A 19,778-nucleotide genomic window follows, 5' to 3' on the forward strand; every position below is an offset into this window, starting at 1 on the left:
ATGGCTAGTAAATAAGAAGAAGTTTCATTGAGATAACATATAATTGTAATTATGCAAGCTGGTGTATATCCTCTTATGTCTTTTTCCTTTTCAAACATGTAACCTTCAAAGCATTGTAGTCATTATAATAACCTTCACACAACTATAATTATAGCCTTAAGGCATGGGGTAGAACATTCAAACTTCTTCTATCTCTCCCTTGGTTTATTCACCCTTCTCTCCCAAGAGCTAAAGTTCTTCTCTTCTTTTCTTCCTTTGAGATCTCTTGGGTTTATGTGTTGACTGTAGAAATCAACAGGGTATCAAATCAGGTAAAGATCTGAGATGGAAAAAGGGGAATATGGAGAAAAAAGGGAGGAAGAAGAAGAAAAAGGAAAAAAAGAGTTTCTCGTTTTTCTTTTAGTCTTCTTTCCCAATCCATATATTTTCATTAGATATTTAACTCTCTTACCGTATGTTTCATATAGCAAATTATATACTATTGGAAATTTTTTTAAGTCTAGTTTCCAAATGAAATAGAATCATTTAAATCAGATTTTTCTAGAAAGAAAAATTGATATTTGAAACAGTAAAGGTCTAGCAGCAGAAAAGTTTAATGTAGCAGTAGAAAACCTCAACTTTTTGAATGGTTTGTACCAACATTACTAAGAATTTATATTGAAAACTATATTTCAAAAGAAGGTTATGTGAGTCTACTATCTATCCCAAAAATCTTTCTTAATCTGATATTTCTAGAGAGATATCCACATTGAAAAAATCAAAGGTCATGCAGGTATCTTGTTGGATGCCAAAAATCTGAATTTAAGCCGAATTTTTTGCTTCTCTTTTTGAGTTGCTAAGTTTCCTATTTGTTTTCAAATTTTAGTTAAGATTTTACCAACTGAGCATCTTTCCTTCATTAAAACTTTTTTTTTTTTATCTTTCTTCACAATAATTTTCTTAAGAGAAGTTCTTCCCCATATGAGTTTAGTATTCTTTTTTGACAAAGTCTGAAATTTTTGAATTAGAAAGTCTTGTTTCCTCATTCTAAAGTCCAAATATTAGAGTTCTTAGTCTCTCATATTCAAGAATTATCTCTTGAATATTTTCTTTGTAAATTGGCTAAGGTGTGTTAAAAGGTACTTGGCATATATGAGAAGTCTCTTTTTTAGAAAAATTTCATCTTTATGTTCCATTTCAAAACTTACTTATTGAAGACTTGTTTTGTTAACTTTCTTCTCTGAGTTTCTCCTTCGATTTCTAGTGATCATTCCCATGGGAATTCCTTCTAAAAATGAAATTTTGAGTAAAACTCGGTTATTGGGTAGAACTGACCATTGAACCACAATACTGTCTTCTAGAGCTCTTTTTATTACTTCCTTGGGTTGTCGCTCTGATACCAGTGTAATAGACCCGTCTGGTGTTGGTTTGTAATGTTGAGTTCAAGTGGCGAACGTGAGAGAGTTGATAAGAAATTTTGGAATTCAAATACATGTTGGGAAAGAGAGGTATGCGAGGGAAACGTGTTTTCTAATGTGGATTTGGAATGGCTAATCCTCCACTTCTCTCGTTTTTATTAAGGTTAACTAACATTTTTATATAGTAGCAAAAATATCCCTTAACTCTCTTACAACCTATTAAATTAGGAAATAATTACGAATATGAAATTTATAAATTAATAAGGGAACTAGTCAACATAAATAACAAAGTAGCTACTAAGGAAAAGGTTTGTAACTATTCCCTTTTGACAAGATGTGAATATTTCTTGAATAGGAAACCCTCCCATTTTTAGTATGAGAGTTGCTATTAGGGGTGGCGTCGAACTGAGCCGGCTCGGTTCGATTCGATTGATATACTTGGATCTCGAACTCGGTTCGAGATCCAACTATGGCTCGAGTTCGAGATCCAACTATGGCTCGTTTGAGTTAACGAGCCGAGCTCAACCGAATCAAGGTTCGGCTCGAAAGCTCACGAGCCAAATCGTGAGTTGCGAGATCGAGAGCGAGAGTGGGAGGGGGGGGGGGGGGGTGGGGGGGAGGACGCTCAGCCCCTCCCTTCCGCCTCTGTCCCCGTCAATAGCTCCTCGCCGGCCGCTTCATCCCCTTCCCTCTGATTTATTCCTCTTCATTCGATTACTTCTCCTCTATTTTCGTCGCCGCTGCCCGATGACAGGTCCTCGCTAGCGCCGCTCCCTTGCTCCATGTCATCTCGGCGGAAAACCAGAGAGAGTTGAGACCTAAGTTGTGAGAAATATAGGGATTATTAGTGCCTCATGTTTTTGGGAAATATTTTTCTAATTAGATATTCTTATTAAAAAATTATATTATTTTATAAGTAAGGTTTTCTTGCCAAGATAGGCTAGAAAATCTTATAGAAAATTTTTGAATAAGTATTTGATAGTTGATGCTATAATACTTTTAGCATGAGGCAATTTTCATAAAAAAATTGTGTTTGACATTTTATTTGATTAAAAATTTATCTATAAGTATAGTAATATATTAGATTGAATATTAATTTTTTTTATTTCCCTAGAAGAGGTAATAAAAGGTCCATTTAACTTTCCTATGAAAATTTTAAAATATTTCTTGTAATTTTCTTACAAGTCTCTAATAGTAATATGAATTTATTTAAAGGTTTTTTTAAAAAATATGTATTCTAGGAAAAATATTTCTAGTTTTTCCTAAAATATAAATTTTCAATCAGGGGCACTAAGGATGCCATAGTAAATTTATGGCTAGATTCAAAAATTACAAAATAAGTTAGACAACATTTGGGGGTAAAAAAGATTAATATTGGTGGGTTCTAATCCATTATCGAGATTCAATCCCGAACCTCCCTTATCATTCTTTTTTTTTTAAAATGTATGCATAATTTTGTAGATAATTTATTTGACATATATTTGATGTAGAATATTAAATATAGGTTAACCTCGAACTCGGTTAAAATTATTAGGCTCAAGCTCAAGTTCGAGTTTGAAATTTTACTCTCGAGGCTAGGTCGGCTCAAGTTCGAGTTTGAAATCTTTAAATTAAGCTCGGCTCGAACATAGGAAGGTTCAGACTTAGCTAGATTTGATGTCACCCGTATGCCTAATTTTAAGTAGAGGTCATGCTCAATTTTATGTTGAGGTCATACCCAAATTAATGTAAAATGTATGTATAATTTTATATACAATTTGTTTGACATGTATTTTTTGAAAAATTTTAAATGTATGATGGAGCTTGCATAGTTTTCCTAGTTTCCTATCGAAGTAACATGAAACTTATTTTTCTATCATCTTTAGAATCATGCGAAAAAAAACTTTCATCTAAAAATTGGTACAAATCCAAAATATTTTAGTCAATCCATTTTTTTATGTGCTTTTTTTTTTTTCCAATACTTTCTACTATAACAAACACAAACTTGAAGCTAGATTGTTAGCCAACAAATTAGATACAAATTAGATACAAATAGATAACAAAAGTACATTCCGTAGTGAAAGAAAACGACCGCAAGCCCACAAATCAGATACCAATCAGGCCCACAAAATGCCCACAAATGCCATCGCAACAGAGCCGCATAGTTAACGTTCGAGCGGGAAAACGGCGACTGCGAAATTTGAAACGCGGTGCCTCTCTGACAACTCTCTCTCAGTGTTCCTAGCCTCCCACCCCTGATCGAAGCAGAAAATTAGCATTACCGTCTACGAAGTTCGATCCGGCGAGAGTCCAGAACTCCTCTTCAAGTTTCATTGTTACCATTTTCTGATTTTTGATCTTCTGTCTCTAAAAAGGCTCGAGCCTTCCTTAACCTCCGAAATCTAGGGTTTTGGCGCTTAGCGTATAGAAGTGTATGGGTGGTCCACTTTCGCCGCAATAATATGAACGATAAAGGAGAAGGAGCCGAAAGCGGCTGCAAATTTCAGTTTCTGCAGCCGAATCGCGATCTTGAGTCGAACTGGGAAGTTAACCTTGCCAAGAAGCTCGAAGATTACCTCTTAAAGATTTGTTCTGGAGAAATCTCCAATGACGAAGATGGGAATTTATCCATTAATTTCGCTGAAGGTTCTTTTGATTTTATGCTTTGCCCTCCTTCCCTGCATATAGTCTCTATTTCCTTAAGGAGTGTTTCTGTAGTCTAACTTTCCGTGTATGCAGCTGCCCTGGTTATCCAAGGATCCATTCAAGTGTACAGTAGAAAAGTTGAATATTTGTATTCGTTGGTTCTGCACGCCCTGGAGTTCATATCACAGAAGAGGTAGTATTGTGACTCTTTTGTGCTGCATTCCCTTATCCTCTTTACTATGCTCATACTGGTGCAGAGTGCAAAACTTTTGATACTTCCTTCTTTCTGTCGTGAAATAGATTCGCTCTTATATAATTATGCACATTTCGTATCTGTGTGTTTTGTGAAATTTTAATCGATCTTTAGTTTGTGTATGTGGTTGTAGTCCACAAAAAATTATCTGGGGTTCTTTTTGTGTCTAGTTTTCTTTCATTTCTAAAATCTTTCTGATGCACCACCTAGCCATTCTGATGCACCAGGGAAATCCATTGAGATTTCATCCCGATAGTTTTTACTTAAGTTGATCGAAAAGTCTTAAATCCTGACCTCCTCTAGTATGCTGCAATCGGGATGTCCGGTAGTGAATAGTGATGGAACTTTAGGGTGTCTGTTTAGTATCAAAAGCCCCAGGAACATCCTCTACATGTACAGGGCTGAAGAAATCAAGGGACGGAGTTACTAAAAATTTCTGGGTGGTCTAGTGTATTTAGTTTACTTTCCACTTACTTCTTCCATCTATGAGCTATCTGTACTACATGTAACCACTTTAATCTCCATTTGCAACATATATTTTTTGGTGGCTTCAAACAAATCAAATTTAAAGGCCATGTGTGTACTGTAATAGAATGTATGTATATTAGATTAACTTAATTGTAGGAAACTAATTGTTTTCATCAATCCGTGATTGATTCTGTACCTTGATTTTAGGATCTAAGTTGGACTAAAATCAGCATGTAATATCTTATAAATAGCCTCCTAAACAAAGAAGAATACATCGGAAAATTCTTTGAAATCCTTTGTTTTCTTACATGGTATTAGAGCGGGAATCCTTCTCCTTCTCGTTGCCAAAGAACAGAGCAGAAACTCTGTTCCGTAGCTTTCCGTTGTTTGAAGAACAGAGCAGAAGCTCTGTCTCGTAGCTTCCCGTCGTCGCTGATTATCTCCGTCGTCATCCCATTTTGGCGCAACCGTCGACGACTGCACCACCAGTCCGGTTGTCGCTGTTGACCACCACGCCGAAGGAAGCCGACGCTGTCGTTGTCGAAGAAGAGTTTTTTTTTTTTTTTTTTGCGATTCAGTGGACTGACGGTTTCCTTAGCCAAAAAACGTCACTGTTTAAGCTGCCGACCACCGCCGCTGAAGTACGCCGACGCACCGTCACTGTCGCCGAAGACGCTTTGTCGTCACCGAAGAAGTTTTTTTGTGTTCGTCGCCGTAAGACCGAGCCACCGCCCCCCGAAATCAGGCGGGACTCCCGAAAGCAGACGAACTGCCGCCGAACCACCAACGTCGATGGAGAAGACGAAGGTGCTCCTTTAATTTTTTGTTAACTTAGGAACATTGTTCCTTTATTTATCTGTGGGTCAACCTAGCGAATCCGAATCGGACCGGACCAGAATCGAACCGGACCAGCACCGAACGAAAGCAACACCGAATCGGACCAAAACCGAACCGAATTGGTCTGAACTTGACTGCCGAACCGAACCGAAAATCCGAATCAACTCAGAGACAGACAATGGGGAGCTATCGTCCAATCTTTGCAAAAGCTAACAACCAGGTATATACTCACTGCCGAGAAAAAGGCCATTCACAAGATTATTGGTTATCTAGAGTGGTGGGATTTCTCAAAAAGACCTCGGAAAAAGATTGTTGCGGAAAAGCTACTGCCTACGGCGAATGTTGCCCATCCAGGTATTATTGGTAAAGCTTCAATATTCTCTTCATATTCTAAGAATAGAACTTGGATTATTGATACAGGTGCATCCGATCACATGATGAGGGATTCCAGTCAGTTAAAATTTGTCTTACCTTCTCCTCAATCCGTTATTTCCACTGCCAATGGTAGTACTTCTCCTATTATTGGGGAAGGATCAGTTATCTTGTCGAATAATCTTATATTAGATACTGTCCTTGTTGTTCCATCTCTTGAATACAATTTGTTGTCTGTTAGCCAAATTACTTCAACTTTTGCTTGTATTGTAACTTTTTTGCCCTCCTATTGTGTATTGTAGGACATTCTAACTCGGAAGATTCTTGGTTATGGTGTTAGATGGGGCAAACTTTATTATTAGGAGTTAACAGAGAATGAGGGATCGAAAATCAGTCAGGTAAATCAAGCTAGTAGTGAGGATAGTGCTCAAGCAACTATATGGTTATGGCATCGAAGACTTAGTCATCTTTCCTTTGGTTACCTTAAGAAATTGCGACCACAACTCTTTTCAGGTTTGAATAATTTGGATTTTCATTGTGACACTTGCAAACTAGCTAAGAGCCACCGTATCTCTTATTTACCGAGTTTGAATAAGAGTTTCGAACCTTTTGAGGTTATTCATTCTGATGTTTGGGGTCCTGCAAAGGTTCCCTCTATTTCTCGAGCTTGGTGTTTTGTGACCTTTATTGATGAATGCACTAGAATGACTTGGGTATCCTTGCTTATAAAAAAGAGTGATGTGTGTCTAGTTTTTCAGAAATTTCACCAAATGGTACACACTCAATACCAGAAGCAGATTCGTGTTTTGTAATCTAACAATGGTACCGAGTTTGTTGATGCTTCTCTTAGTAATTTTCTGAACAATCATGGAATTTGTCATCATACCTAATGCACTTATACTCCCCAACAAAATGGATTGGCAGAGAGGAAGAATAGGCAACTTTTGGAAGTAGTGCGTGTTTCTCTTTGGTATAAACATGCCTCAGTTTTATTGGGGCGAACTGTCAAATTTGTCTTCTACCTTATCAATCAAACACCTTCTCGAGTTATAGACTTTCAAACTCCTCAACAAAAATTGCACTCCCTAATTTTCATTCCCCATCTTCCGAATCTTGAACCCCGGGTTTTTGGGTGTACTGTATATGTTCATATCCCCAAAGTCTTGCGAAATAAACTTGATCCATGTGCCCAACGATGTGTTTTTGTTGGCTATTCTGATTTTCAAAAATGATATCGATGCTATGATCCACACACCCGAAAGCTCCATGTAACTCTAGATGCCTCTTTCCATGAATTAAAACCTTATTACTCAGGGAGAGTCTCTCAAAATTCTTTTCAGGAGGAGAGCTCAAGTGAAGAAAATAGTGGATGGGCTGAGTTTATTGAGTTAGAAGCGGTGAATGATTTCTTTAATCAATAAGAGAATAATGGAGGTGCTGAGTTAGAAGCAGTAAATGAATTTTTTAACCAACCAGGTTGTCGTGATGTGCAACAAGACTATGCTCCCAACCATGAAGCCGAGAGTGAATCATTAATTGCTCCTAAAGAATCCTCAGAGTTGCCTCTGTCTGCACCTTCAAGTGAAGAATCAACCAAAAATGTTCCTCCTCAGGTAAATACGAATCCTGTGTTTGATGAATCTATTGAAACATGTGTTCCTACAGAAAATATGACTCCTAGATATCCACAAAGATTGAATAGGGGAGTACCAAAGAAACAGTATGAACCTGATCTTGAAGCTAAGACCAAATATTCAATTAACAACTATGTGTCCTCCAATTGGTTGACTAAATCGTATGCATTTACTGTTGATCAATTATCCAGGGTTTCTATTCTTAGTAATGTGCAAGATGCATTAACTGATCCAAAATGGAAAAAGGTGATGAACGAAGAGGTGGAAGCTCTACAAAAGAATGCCACGTGGGAACTTGTTTCATAACCTAAAGGAGTGAAAACAATTGGATGTCGATGGGTGTTCAATGTGAAACTCAACTCGGATGGAAGTATTGACATATATAAAGCTAAGCTAGAGGCAAAGGGATATCCACAAATGTATGAGATAGACTATCAGGATACTTTTGCACCAGTAACTAAGATCAATATAATTCGCATTCTTATATTTATAGCAGCAAATCGAGAATGGCCTCTGCAACAATTTGATGTTAAAAATACCTTCCTCAATGACGACTTAGAAGAAGAAGTCTATATGAAACTACCACCCGGAGTTAAAAGTGGTTCTTTGTGTCAAGGTGAAGTCTGTAAATTGAAGAAGTCATTGTACGGGCTGAAACAGTCACCTAGAGCATGGTTTGGGAGATTCTCGGCTACAATGAAGGAGTTTGGCTATAAGCAAAGTAACTTAGATCATACTTTGTTTATAAAACACAAAGAAGGAAAAGTAACAATTTTAATTGTATATGTTGATGATATGATCATGACAGGAGATGACCCATGTAAAATACAAGCTTTATACGAGTATTTAGCCACTAAATTCGAAATGAAGGATCTCGGACAACTTAAATATTTTTTGGGAATTGAGGTTGCAAGATCGAAACATGGAGTCTTCTTTTCACAGCACAAATATATGTTGGACCTTCTAGCCGAAACCGGAATGCTTGACTGTAAACCAATAGAGACGCCCATGGAAATGAATAATAAGCTCATAATTCTTCTAGATCAAATCCCTGCAGACAATGGGCGTTATCAGCGATTAGTTGGAAGATTAATCTACCTATCACACACAAGGCCTGATGTAGCATATGCAGTGAGCGTTGTGAGTTAGTTCATGCATGCACCAAGTGAAGAACATATGAAAGCAGTCTATCGGATCTTGAGATACTTAAAGAGTACTCTAGGAAAAGGTTTGTTATTCTCAAAAAATGGTATCTCTAATATTGATGGATATACAGATTCTGATTGGGCAGGTGATCAGACAACCAAAAGATCCACGTCGGGTTACTTTACTTTTGTGGAAGGGAATCTTGTTACTTGGAAAAACAAAAAACAGAAGGTAGTATCAAGATCAAGTGCTGAAGCTGAATTCCGAGTATGACTTATGGTGTATGCGAATTGTTATGGATAAGGAATGTACCGAGGGACGTAGGGATTAAATACGCCAAACCTATGAACCTCCATTGTGATAACAAGGCAACCATCGCAATTGCACAAAATCCGGTTCAACATGATTGGATTAAACATGTTGAAGTTGATTGTCATTTCATCAAGGCGAACCTCGATGCAAAAATCATACAATTCCCTTTTATTCAATCTGAGAGTCAGTTGGTTGATATGCTCATGAAGGCCATATCAGGGAAGACATTTCATGGTATAATTGACAAGTTGGGCATGACCGATATCTATACACCAACTTGAGGGGGAGTGTGTGCACTGTAATAGAATGTATGTAAATTAGATTAGCTTAATTGTAGGAAACTAATTGTTTCCATCAATCCGTGATTGATTCTGTACCTTGATTTTAGGATCTAAGTTGGACCTAAAATCAGCATGTAATATCTTATAAATAGCCTCCTAAACGGAGAAGAATACATTGGAAAATTCTTTGAAATCTTCCACTTTCTTACAGGCCACATTGCTCAGTCGCATTTAATTTATTAACAAAAAACTTGTTTGCTGAAAAGGATGTTGTAGGTGAGCAGCTCTAAACACTTTTCCTAGCTTTAAGATTTTTGAAATTTTCAGTAGGGGGTTCACCTTTTTTTTATTTTTTTAAGATTTAAATTTTATGGTTGAACCGGTTGACTCGGACACTTTACTGGGTTGTTGTGCGCCAAAGTTTTTTGCTCCACAGTTTTGCTGAATGGTTTTATTTGTAAGTAAATCACTGTCTTCCGTAGGCTCTCTACCTTAGCTCTTTCATAAATTTAAGGTTTGTTGCCCCCCAAAGTCTTTTGCTCCACAGTTTTGCTGAATAGTTTTATTTGTAAGTAAACCAATGTCTTCTGTAGAGAATGTTTTATTTCACTATGTGACAATTTGTCCTCCATCATGCTTGAGACCATAAAAAAACGAAGTTCGAGTGCGGTCCACCAGGACCAGTGGTGTATCAGTTGGTTTTGAGTTTGGGTTTTCAATTTCAGTATGATTATGGTTATTCTCGTTTGCATGGAGATAGAGATTTAAGTTTCATGACTTGGAATTTGTAAGTGTTTCTTATTGGTTGAGCCTGAGTTGTGTCCCTTGGTGATGTGAAAGCAGTCTTTTGCATATCAAGTTGTTTGGTTAAAAAGCAATCTTCTACTGGCAAATTGACTGATTTGATTTGTTTGATATTCAATGTGGTTGCGAGTCTCCTGATAGTTAAGTATTCAGCTGATGGATCTGGTTGATTCCAGAAGGATAAGTTTGTAAATATGATGGTGCATTTTGCTACAACGTGTCACTAAAAAGTTCCTTGCAGCACTGTCTCTTGATGTTTCTCTGTTTCCAATCTGAGCAGCATTTAGAATCTCATGTGACTCTGTATCAGAATCTCATGTGGGGCTTCGTTTATAAGACAGGCAGCAACATTTTCAGAAATGTTTTTGTTTTTTCTTTGTACTCTAGTTTGTTCACATGATATTTTTTCATAGAGTTATTAACCTTTGTTGCAGCATATCTTTTTTCATTCTGTTTTCTTTACTGATGAAGTTTTTGATCTCTTTTTGTTTTTTTATCTGCATGAGCAGACAGGATCAGCAGGAGAACAACCCAAATGAGCATAATGAAAGAGAGTCCTTTGCATTTGGTGAGGAAAATGAAGAATTCTTGGGTTTAGATGAAGTGCCGGTGGAGGCTAAAAATTGCTTGGATGATGAATCTGATGAGGAAGATACGGCAAATCATTTCATAAAAGCTGCTGCCAACATGCTTGTGCTGGAAGGAGATTGTTTGGATTCTGTTGGTGATGCTGGAGAATTAGATTCGTATCTGGTACTATAGGTTTCAGTCATTTTATGGAAACACTATTCCTTTTATGTAAATATTTATAGATCGGATGGAGCCAAGGAGATTTTGAATTTCCAGTGTTTGATTGCAGCTAGCCACCAATGACCTATATGAAGATTTCCTCTTGCTGGATCCTTCTGATGCAGGAGCTGTTTATGACTTTGTACATGGGAGTAGTACTGTTGGGCGAAACGCCGGTGTGGTGGGTAGTTCAATGAGGTCAAAAACTCACAGAAGTTCCATGCAGTCTCCTGCTAGACAATCTGGGGGATCAGCGCATAAATCAGGCACTGGGAAGAGATCTGAGGATAACTTAAAACAAACTCCAGGGATTAATATAGGCTTTGAAACTGCCTACAACAATATATGGTCTGAACCTCATAGAGATGACGTTTCAGAGGGCAATGTGCTTTATGGAAGGGACTTTGATAATGAATATTCAGAAACAAGGGATGATTCAGATGATGATGAAGATGATCCATGGAAGCCTTTAAATCCTCATGAATGTGGAGATTTAAAAGTTAAACCATTTAAGAAAGGTTTAATACTTTTCTATGGTTCTATTTGTTACTATTATCTTTGTTGTTTGCTTCATCCTCTGAATAGATGCTGATTGTCTAGTTTTTTTCAAGCAGGGAAGATCCATAAGCACAGGATAAGTTCTATCAGGCAGAGTGATATAACTTTGCAGTTTCCTCTTGCAAAATTGAATGGTTCTATATGCCCTGAATTTGCTGAGATGCTGAAATTTCGACACCGTGATCTTGAAAAGCCATTAAATTCTCGATCTCCTCCACTCTATGAAAAAGTTGGTGTTTCAATTTTTTATTTTTCCCTTCAATATGTAATTGATGAAATATATAATTAGTGATTTCATTTAATCATTGGAATTTCTTGTTGCAGTTAAGAAGCTCTCTTGTTTTGGGGGAAACTAGAACTGGTGCTAATTTTAATGGCTCTGAGGTCAGCAATGAGGACATGTATGAAAATGATCTCCCTGATTTTGAGCAAGATGATGTTGGCTTTCAGGATCATATGCGCATGGATGAAGACTTACCTCTACCCTGTGAAAAGGTTTTCATATTCTAGGTTTTGCTTTCAATGCTACATTTTGTATGTACTGCCATACCTGTTGCCCTTTAGATTCTCTAAAATTCTTATGTGGTGACTAATGTAGCAAAATGAAGATAATTTTGATAGCAATGAAGCTTATGAGCCAGAAGAGCCATGTTCTCAAGTAAGGCTTGAAGATCTTTGCCGTTCACATTTGGTAAGATGAGTATTCAGTATTTCTTTGGAAGCTCATAATCATTTTTTAAGTTGTTTTATGAATTCTTGAACTCCTTGAAGGTATTCCATGTTTTTAAGTTCAGTACCAAGTTACAATTAAATTCACTTATTTTTTTTAAAAAAATGCATGTATTATTGGTTGAATTAAAGTGAGGGTTTATAGGGGACAGCACCGTGGACATTATGTTTCTTTGGTTTTTTCTCTAGGGTTGTCAATGGGTTACATTAGCATGTGCCTGTCATGATCTGGTTGTGGTACCATCCTTTTTTCCCAATTACTAGATGTTTGTAGTTGTGGGGTTGTATTAAAGTTGGGTTCAAGGTCATACCAAAATATGTAGCTGAAGTTAAAGAGCCTTTTTCCAATTAATAATCACAAGATTTTTTTGATATTGACAAATGTGAGATTATTTCCACTAACATTCTCTCGCATCTGGACGTAAACTACTAGACATCAGGCTGGAAACATAGATAACAAAAAGGTCAGAACTAGGCCTAGCATAATCGATCTCTTGTTCTAACACAATGCTTAAGTTGGGTTGAGGCCCATCACAAAATGACTTGCTGAAGTTGGGAGACCTTTTTTATGCTAATAACAATAGGATTTTTCTTTACATTAACATATGTAGGATTATACATTCTAACAGTTTGCTTTTGCTAGCATAAACTTTTGCCAATTTTGGAATTCATGGGATTTACCTCCATTAGAAATTTTGTTGAATTTATCATGGCTTGGTCAGGTTGGGCTTTTATCTTTTATTGCTTTGAGGTTTAATTAGTGATAATATTATGATTTTAATACAGATTAGGCACATTACTTACAACCCTAATCCTCCTTCCCTCTTTTTCAAGCCTTTTAAATAGCTGCCCACTTTCTCTCCATCTTCTCTCTTCTCTATTCTTCTTCCTCTTCGGTTTATTCCTTACCTAGCCTGGTTATTTCATGTTAATCATCATGGGATCCTAAATCCAACATGGTACAGAGCTATGGGTTTAGGATCCCGAGGTTAAGTTGTTGATGAATTAAGTTTTTCATCAACCTCCTCAGTGGAACTTTGTTGTTGAACAAGGATCAAAATTGAGTATCACGTGCTCATGTAAAACATAAGTTTCTTATTTATTTTTTCCCTTTGAGATAATTACTGATCTTTGTCTTGGAAAGAAGGATTGTGACTGAGAGTGATTCGTTCTAGATTGAATGAGAATTAAGTGCTATTCTATCTTATATATTAGCCTAAGACTGTTAGTCTTGGTTTTTTCAAATCCATGCAAGCTTCGATAAAGGAGCATATTTATGTTTGATGCTGTTGTGAAGCCTTGGAAAATCGTTTTTCTGGATCAAGCCTTGTTATCTTCTTCCTGTAATTGTGGTGTTTTATGATCAAAGCCATGCCTACATACGTTGAACTTCCTAGAAGATTGTTGTTCATTGTTGGTTCTTTTCTTTCTTCATTGAACTCGTTGATGGATTCTTGAATTGCCACAAGGAATTTTTTTTTTTGGAAAGGAAGTTTTAGTGTTTTGTCACATTGAAAGCTTTCTATATTGGATTATACTCTGGGGTTTCTTACCTAAATTATTCAAGAGAAAAAAAAGGAAGTCAAAGGTTGTGATCTTTAATACAAGTGGGCGTATATGATCTAGAAGGAAAGTTTCCTTCTTTAAAAAATATTTTGATTTTGTCCAAGATCTCTTGAAATTTGATTTGATTTTAAGATTCTTTCTTGATTAAGGAAGATATGAAATCTATTTTAGATGATTTAGGCTAACACGTGGAGTAATTAGCCTCTTGGTTCAGTGTATGATTGATGTTCTTTACTGGTTAAGCTCGATTTGATTTATTATGCCTCAATTTGACTTCTTTCTCACCCCCTTGGTTGATTGTGTATATAAGTGTTGGTTATTTATTAGTTGATGGTTGAGGATTATATGGTGGCTAAAAATGACTTGTTTAAGATCACTAATATACCTTTAAGAGGGTTGTCAAACTATTTGAGTTGGTTTCAATCGATTAAGAGGTTCCTTATCACTCAAGGCCTCGTATGACACTTAACCAAACCAGCTCCACCTGTCGATGAGGAAGACAACTCTTACACTAAATGGCTCAAGGATGACACTTTTGTTATTAGTTGGTTAATAAATAGTATGGAAGAACATGTGGCAAATAATATTGTCCACCTTGAAATGTCGAAGCAAATATAGGACACTTGTGTTAAATTATACACTAGTACTGAGAACTTGCAAAAGTTATATGATGTCTTTTAGACTATGTTCAATACGAAACAGGGGGAGAATTTGCATGAGTATATGGCCCGATTTAGAGGACTTATTCAGGATCAGAAAATTGCTAAGCCTTATTCGATTGATATCTCAGTGCAGGAAAAACAACGAGAAGATTTAACAGTTACTACATGTTTGGCTAATATTAAGCCATACCTATTGGTGGCTAAATCGTAGCTCCTTAGTTATATTGCATTTCCATCTTTGATGATATACGTGCCACATTACTTTGGATTCCAGACCCCTCTTCCACTCTTTAGTTTGATATATCTTCAGTTATGTACTCTGGTAACAGGGGTGCAAATTCAACCAACAGAAAGCGCCATAGAAATTCTAGGGCTGGTAGAGCTGGTTCAAGCTCTACATGGACTGATATTGAGTATGCACTTATTGTGGAAGATTAAATCATTTGGTTGATTCTTATTATAAACTTCATGGCAAATCGATTTGGGCTATTTACCAATCAGGCCTCAGTTAATAATACTGAAAAAAATAAAGAGAAAACCGAGTCATAGAAAGGAATGAAAATAGTCTCATCATTACTTTGAACTATTGCAGGGGTTAAAAACTTTGATGGTATCCATATTCACATCTTCCTCTTATTGCGGCTACTACTCTCTCAAGTATGATTTCTGCCACTCCTCTTCCATCGCCACCTTCCCTCTCAGATGTCCCAGGGCCTCCTGATTTGACTATGGGGCAGATACATAAAAAATAGACGCAGGGAAATAAAAACAAGAAGGAAACAATCGATGGTGAAAAACAAAATTAGATATAGGATGAGAGGTAGAGGGCGTAGTACAAGTTTTAGGTTCCTTACAAAGAGCAATGGACCTAGTATCAAAAGGTGGACCAAATATAGGAGGAGAAGATGAAGGACTTACCTCGGAAGGATCTGTAGACTTCACGGGTGTGGTATTGGTTGATGCTTCGGGTTGAAGAGAGATGTCTGCATCAATTGACACAATAGGTTTAGGGGTTGTAGGTATCAAAGAAAGACTCAAAGAAGCATCTTTGGAGGAGTAAAATGGTTTCTTTAAAGAAGTTCACATCCTTGAATATAAACAATTTATAAAGAGTGGGATTATAACAAACACATCTTTTTTGGGTAGAATAACCCAAAAAGATACACTTCATAGCCTTCATATTTAACTTACTTTTTTTGTGGGGATGTGATATGACAAAACTAGTACAACCAAATACCTTCAAGTGAAGAGAAAACATATCCTCACCTGAAAATATTAAGGAATATGGAGACTTAGTTTCCACTCCTGAATAATATACGATTTTCCACTCCTGAATAAGTCCTCTAAACTGAGCCAAGGATTCATGCAAATTCTCCTCTTGTTTTGTATTAAACATAGTTAGAAAGACAACATATAATTTTTGTAAGTTCTCAGTATTAGAGTATAATTTGGCACAAGTGTCCCATATTTGCTTTATTTTTTCAAGGTGGACAATATTATTTGCCACATGCTCTTCTATATTGTTTATTAACCAATTGATAACAAATGTGTCATCTTTGAGCCATTTAGTATAGGAGTTATCTTCTTTATCTACGGGTGGAGATGGTTTAGTCAAGTGTCTAAGATATCTTTAGTGATTAGGAATCTCTTAACCGATTGGGATTAACTCAAATAGTTTGATAACCTTCTTATGCGTATAGTACTGATCTTAAGCAACTCACTTTTACTAGCTATATTCACATATCTTCAGCCATAAAACTTATCAACTAGTCACTAACCAACGTGTGACAAAGTATCTTTGCATGCAAAGTATCAAACAAGAGAGAGAAGGGAAGTTAATCCAAAACTCAACCAATAATGTAGCTTAATCATGCACTTAAACAAAGAGTAAATTACTCCATGTGCTGGTCATACCATCTAGAATAGATTCCATCTCTAAAGAAGTAAACTTTCATTCTAGATTATATGCGTCAACTTGTATAAAAAATCACAACCTTTGACTTCCCTTTTTTCCTTGAATATTTTAGGTAAGAAATTCTAGAGAATAACTCAACATAGAAGGCTTAATTGTTGCTAAATCCAACAACTTCTTTCCTAAGAAAAAAAATAATCTTTCCTCTTGGCAATTTATTGGCAGCCATCAATGAGCTCTATAGAAAGCCAGCAACATGCAGCAGTTTTCTAGGAAAACCAACGATCTCAACATGCTTTTGACCATGATAATCCATAGTTACCGCAAAAAGCTGATATAGCTTGATCCAAAATATAATTTTCCAAGGATTCAATCCAATAACAGTGCATAAACTGCTCCTTTACCGACCTTGCATGAGTTTGAGCAAACAGAGTACAAAAATCTTATGCTAAAACATAAGACATAGAAACACTTAATCTTCTATCCAAATAGGACGAGAAAACTTATTCATGAACGTTCTTGTCGAGATCAAAGATTAGTAAACATCTCAACAAAGGGGGGAGAAAAAAAAACACTTATCTTTGAATAAGCCAAGTGCTTCAACTTGCTCCTTGCTTCACCAACAAAAATCCCACATGAAGCTTGATGAAAAATCAATTGAACATCACCTTAACTTCGGGATCCTAAACCGATAGCTCAAATATCATGTTGGATTTAGGATCCCATGATAATTAATGTAATCCCATCAAATAAAGTAAAGAAAAAATAGAAGAGAAAGAAGAAGAGAGAAGGAAGAGTGAAAGAGAAGGAGAGAAGGACGAAAGTCTTGGAGAGAGTTTCCAAAGGAGGAAAAAAGATTAGGGTTTACTGACATGCCTAATCCTCCCCCTTAACATCTATTTATAATAGTAAAAATGTCAAAATTACAATAATATCCTTTACCCTAAGAAGGGAGGAAATGGACAAGAAAGGAAGACATTTTACATCATTGTCACTATACTCAAATTATATCTTTCAACAATTGTTATTTCGTTCCCTTGTTATTTTGGAATGAGTTGATCCCGAACAATAACTTTAAAATTTCATGAAATGCTGTTGTTTTTGTGAATTTGATATTTGCCATTTAAATTGTTTTAAAAGTTCTGCTTGCAATTTTTAATTTATTTATTATGGGAACTTATCTGGTGATTAATTTGTTTAGTTATCCTTCTATATGTGTGCTGCATGCTTCAGAATCTTGTGTTGAAATGTTGGACTAAATTCCCTCTTGTATTTACTCAATGCATTTTTTTTGCCCAGGATTAAGTCATTAAATTTTTAGCTTTGGAATTGTAGTTTTTCCTTTAGCTATGCATGATGTGGGATTTTGTCATGACATGAAAACTTCTCCTTCAATATTTGCATGATGTTACTATAAACCTTTATTGGCTAGCAGGATGCCCTGCTTGCAAGCATAGCTGAAACTGAGAAACAAACAGAATTGGCTGCTCGAGTTTTGACGTGGAAGCAAGGAATTGAGCATGCAATGGAAGAACAAGTATGTTTGATCAGTAATTTTTTAAAAATAATGATATTTTTTTTTCCTTAGTGTGTTTTATGTTTCATGTTTTTTTCTTCCAACAGGATTCACATCCTCCTTTTGACATCCATGAATACGGTGAGCAAGTCTTGGAGAAACTATCTTTAGGCAGTGATAATTCTGGCATTATGTCTTTTGTGGATGTTGTTTGTGGTCAAGCAGATTATGATGTTGCAAGGACTTTCAGTGCCCTTCTGCAGCTGGTAAGTCCTTTGAACTAGTATTTGAACAAATCCTGTTGCATCTTCTTTTAGATGTTTTGCAAATTGTTGTTGTTGTGGCCCTATAGATTTAGAGCTTATGCTGTCAATCTCTGATAGTGGCTTCGTAAATTTCAGCTGTTGAGCTAAAAAACAAAATCAATTCAACTTTAGGTTCTATAACATGTTGATATCTTTTGGGGTTTCCAGGTGAACAACAGAACAGTAGACATCCGGAAAGGGGAGTCTGATGGAGCATGTGTTTGTTATACAGCTGAACATCCTTTCTCACTGCAACTTCTTAGTCCTGGTAGACGGCAGGGGGAAGTGCAGATGTTTTCTGCCAAAAGGCGATTAAAATCTCCATTGAAAAGAAGTACCTTAAACAAGAATGCAGGGGAAAAGGTTCCTACTGTCAGTTTGTTATTATCTACTTCACCAGGAAAATCTTCAAAACAACCCAATGGGAAACTATCTGTGAAGCTAGCAAAAGGCAATTCAATCAGGTGTACACCAGAAGCCAAAAGGAGGCGAAGATCTCGAGTGGTTCAACCCGGTTGATTGCGATCTCAACCGATCTTGTTGTAAATGTATTTTGGCAGGTTGAGCGGCATTGCTGACTGTAACATACCACTTTCCTCACCAGTAAATTTAATGCTCGTGTAAGTTAACTAAGCCTAGTTTTTAACTGTATTTAGTTATCTGTAAGTCTGTAATGGCCCAGTGTTTAGTTATTACTGAATATGAATTTTTATATCATGTATAAATAGAAAAGTTCTTTATCCCCATCTTGCTGTCAAAGATAATCCTTTCTTGCTTTTAAATTTGAAAATGTGGACAAGTAATTCAGTAGGTTTGAAAGCAGATATCATGTTTGTATCATAATAAGGGCCTTGACCATATTTTTGTAAAAACCGAGTCGAACCAGGTTAGGTTCCCCATTTAACCCAACCCGTGCTCACTCCTACCCCTCCTATTCTTTCGTCTTTGAGAGGATACATTAAAATAGTTACTTTTAAGTTATAAAACAAACATAATGTGCAACTGAAATCCACATAACAACAGTCTTTTGAAATATTCAAATAATAATTACTCTAATTACTCTAAACCCTAAAATCCCTATTCAATTGTCTTTAGTATATGAAAGGTTCCTCCTCTCTCCTCCCCATGTCACCCACCAAAAAAAGTGGGGCTGCCCCTCTTTTTCTTTAATTTGTATAAGTACATAACTCAGGCCATTTTCATTACTACAATTTTAAAACACTAGATATCTTCCTTTATATGTTCCTTGAAATGAGAGCCACTCTTTCCTAGGGAGGGTCAAATGTGTTAGTAAATATGTATTATCTTTGTATGTTCATTTAAATTAGTCATTCACCTTTTTCGTATTTACATAGAAGATATATTATCAAAAACCTAGTTAATATTATCCAAAAGACTAGTATATTAAGTGCGGAAAGCCAAGTACCTAACCTAGGTGGATTACACGTAACTTTCACACCGACTATTTCCGTTCCTACCGCTTCCGCCAGGATTCAAACGCGGAACGTAGTATCCAACTCTAATACCATATCAAACGCCTAACTAATATAACTCAAAAGCCACTAATAACCAATAAAATTGGGAGTTTTAAAATATTTAATTCTTTTATATC

General features: G+C 36.3%; 1 protein-coding gene across 1 annotated transcript; it reads left to right on the plus strand.

Annotated features, from left to right (window-relative positions):
- Positions 1–3,561: 3,561 nt before the first annotated feature.
- LOC137959755 (condensin-2 complex subunit H2) lies at positions 3,562–18,904 on the plus strand. Its single transcript, XM_068807098.1, has 10 exons — positions 3,562–4,022; positions 4,116–4,215; positions 10,639–10,882; positions 10,989–11,436; positions 11,533–11,705; positions 11,801–11,971; positions 12,075–12,167; positions 17,781–17,882; positions 17,969–18,127; positions 18,335–18,904. Exons 1-10 carry the CDS (start codon positions 3,839–3,841, stop codon positions 18,683–18,685), a joined length of 2,025 nt encoding a protein of 674 aa, XP_068663199.1. The 5' UTR covers positions 3,562–3,838; the 3' UTR covers positions 18,686–18,904.
- Positions 18,905–19,778: the final 874 nt, after the last annotated feature.

This window comes from Aristolochia californica, unplaced genomic scaffold (assembly GCF_029961685.1).
Source record: "Aristolochia californica isolate CCGP_79_NKW_82.1479 unplaced genomic scaffold, dmAriCali1.0.hap1 SCAF_3, whole genome shotgun sequence".
Classification (NCBI taxonomy): domain Eukaryota; kingdom Viridiplantae; phylum Streptophyta; class Magnoliopsida; order Piperales; family Aristolochiaceae; genus Aristolochia; species Aristolochia californica.

Excerpts from the sequence above, each read along its gene's own strand:
- LOC137959755 (XM_068807098.1), top strand. The coding sequence starts at position 3,839 with ATGAACGATAAAGGAGAAGGAGCCGAAAGCGGCTGCAAATTTCAGTTT. Across the intron at positions 4,023-4,115 it reads ATCCATTAATTTCGCTGAAG|CTGCCCTGGTTATCCAAGGA; the intron begins GTTCTTTTGATT and ends CCGTGTATGCAG. Across the intron at positions 11,706-11,800 it reads CTCCTCCACTCTATGAAAAA|TTAAGAAGCTCTCTTGTTTT; the intron begins GTTGGTGTTTCA and ends TTCTTGTTGCAG.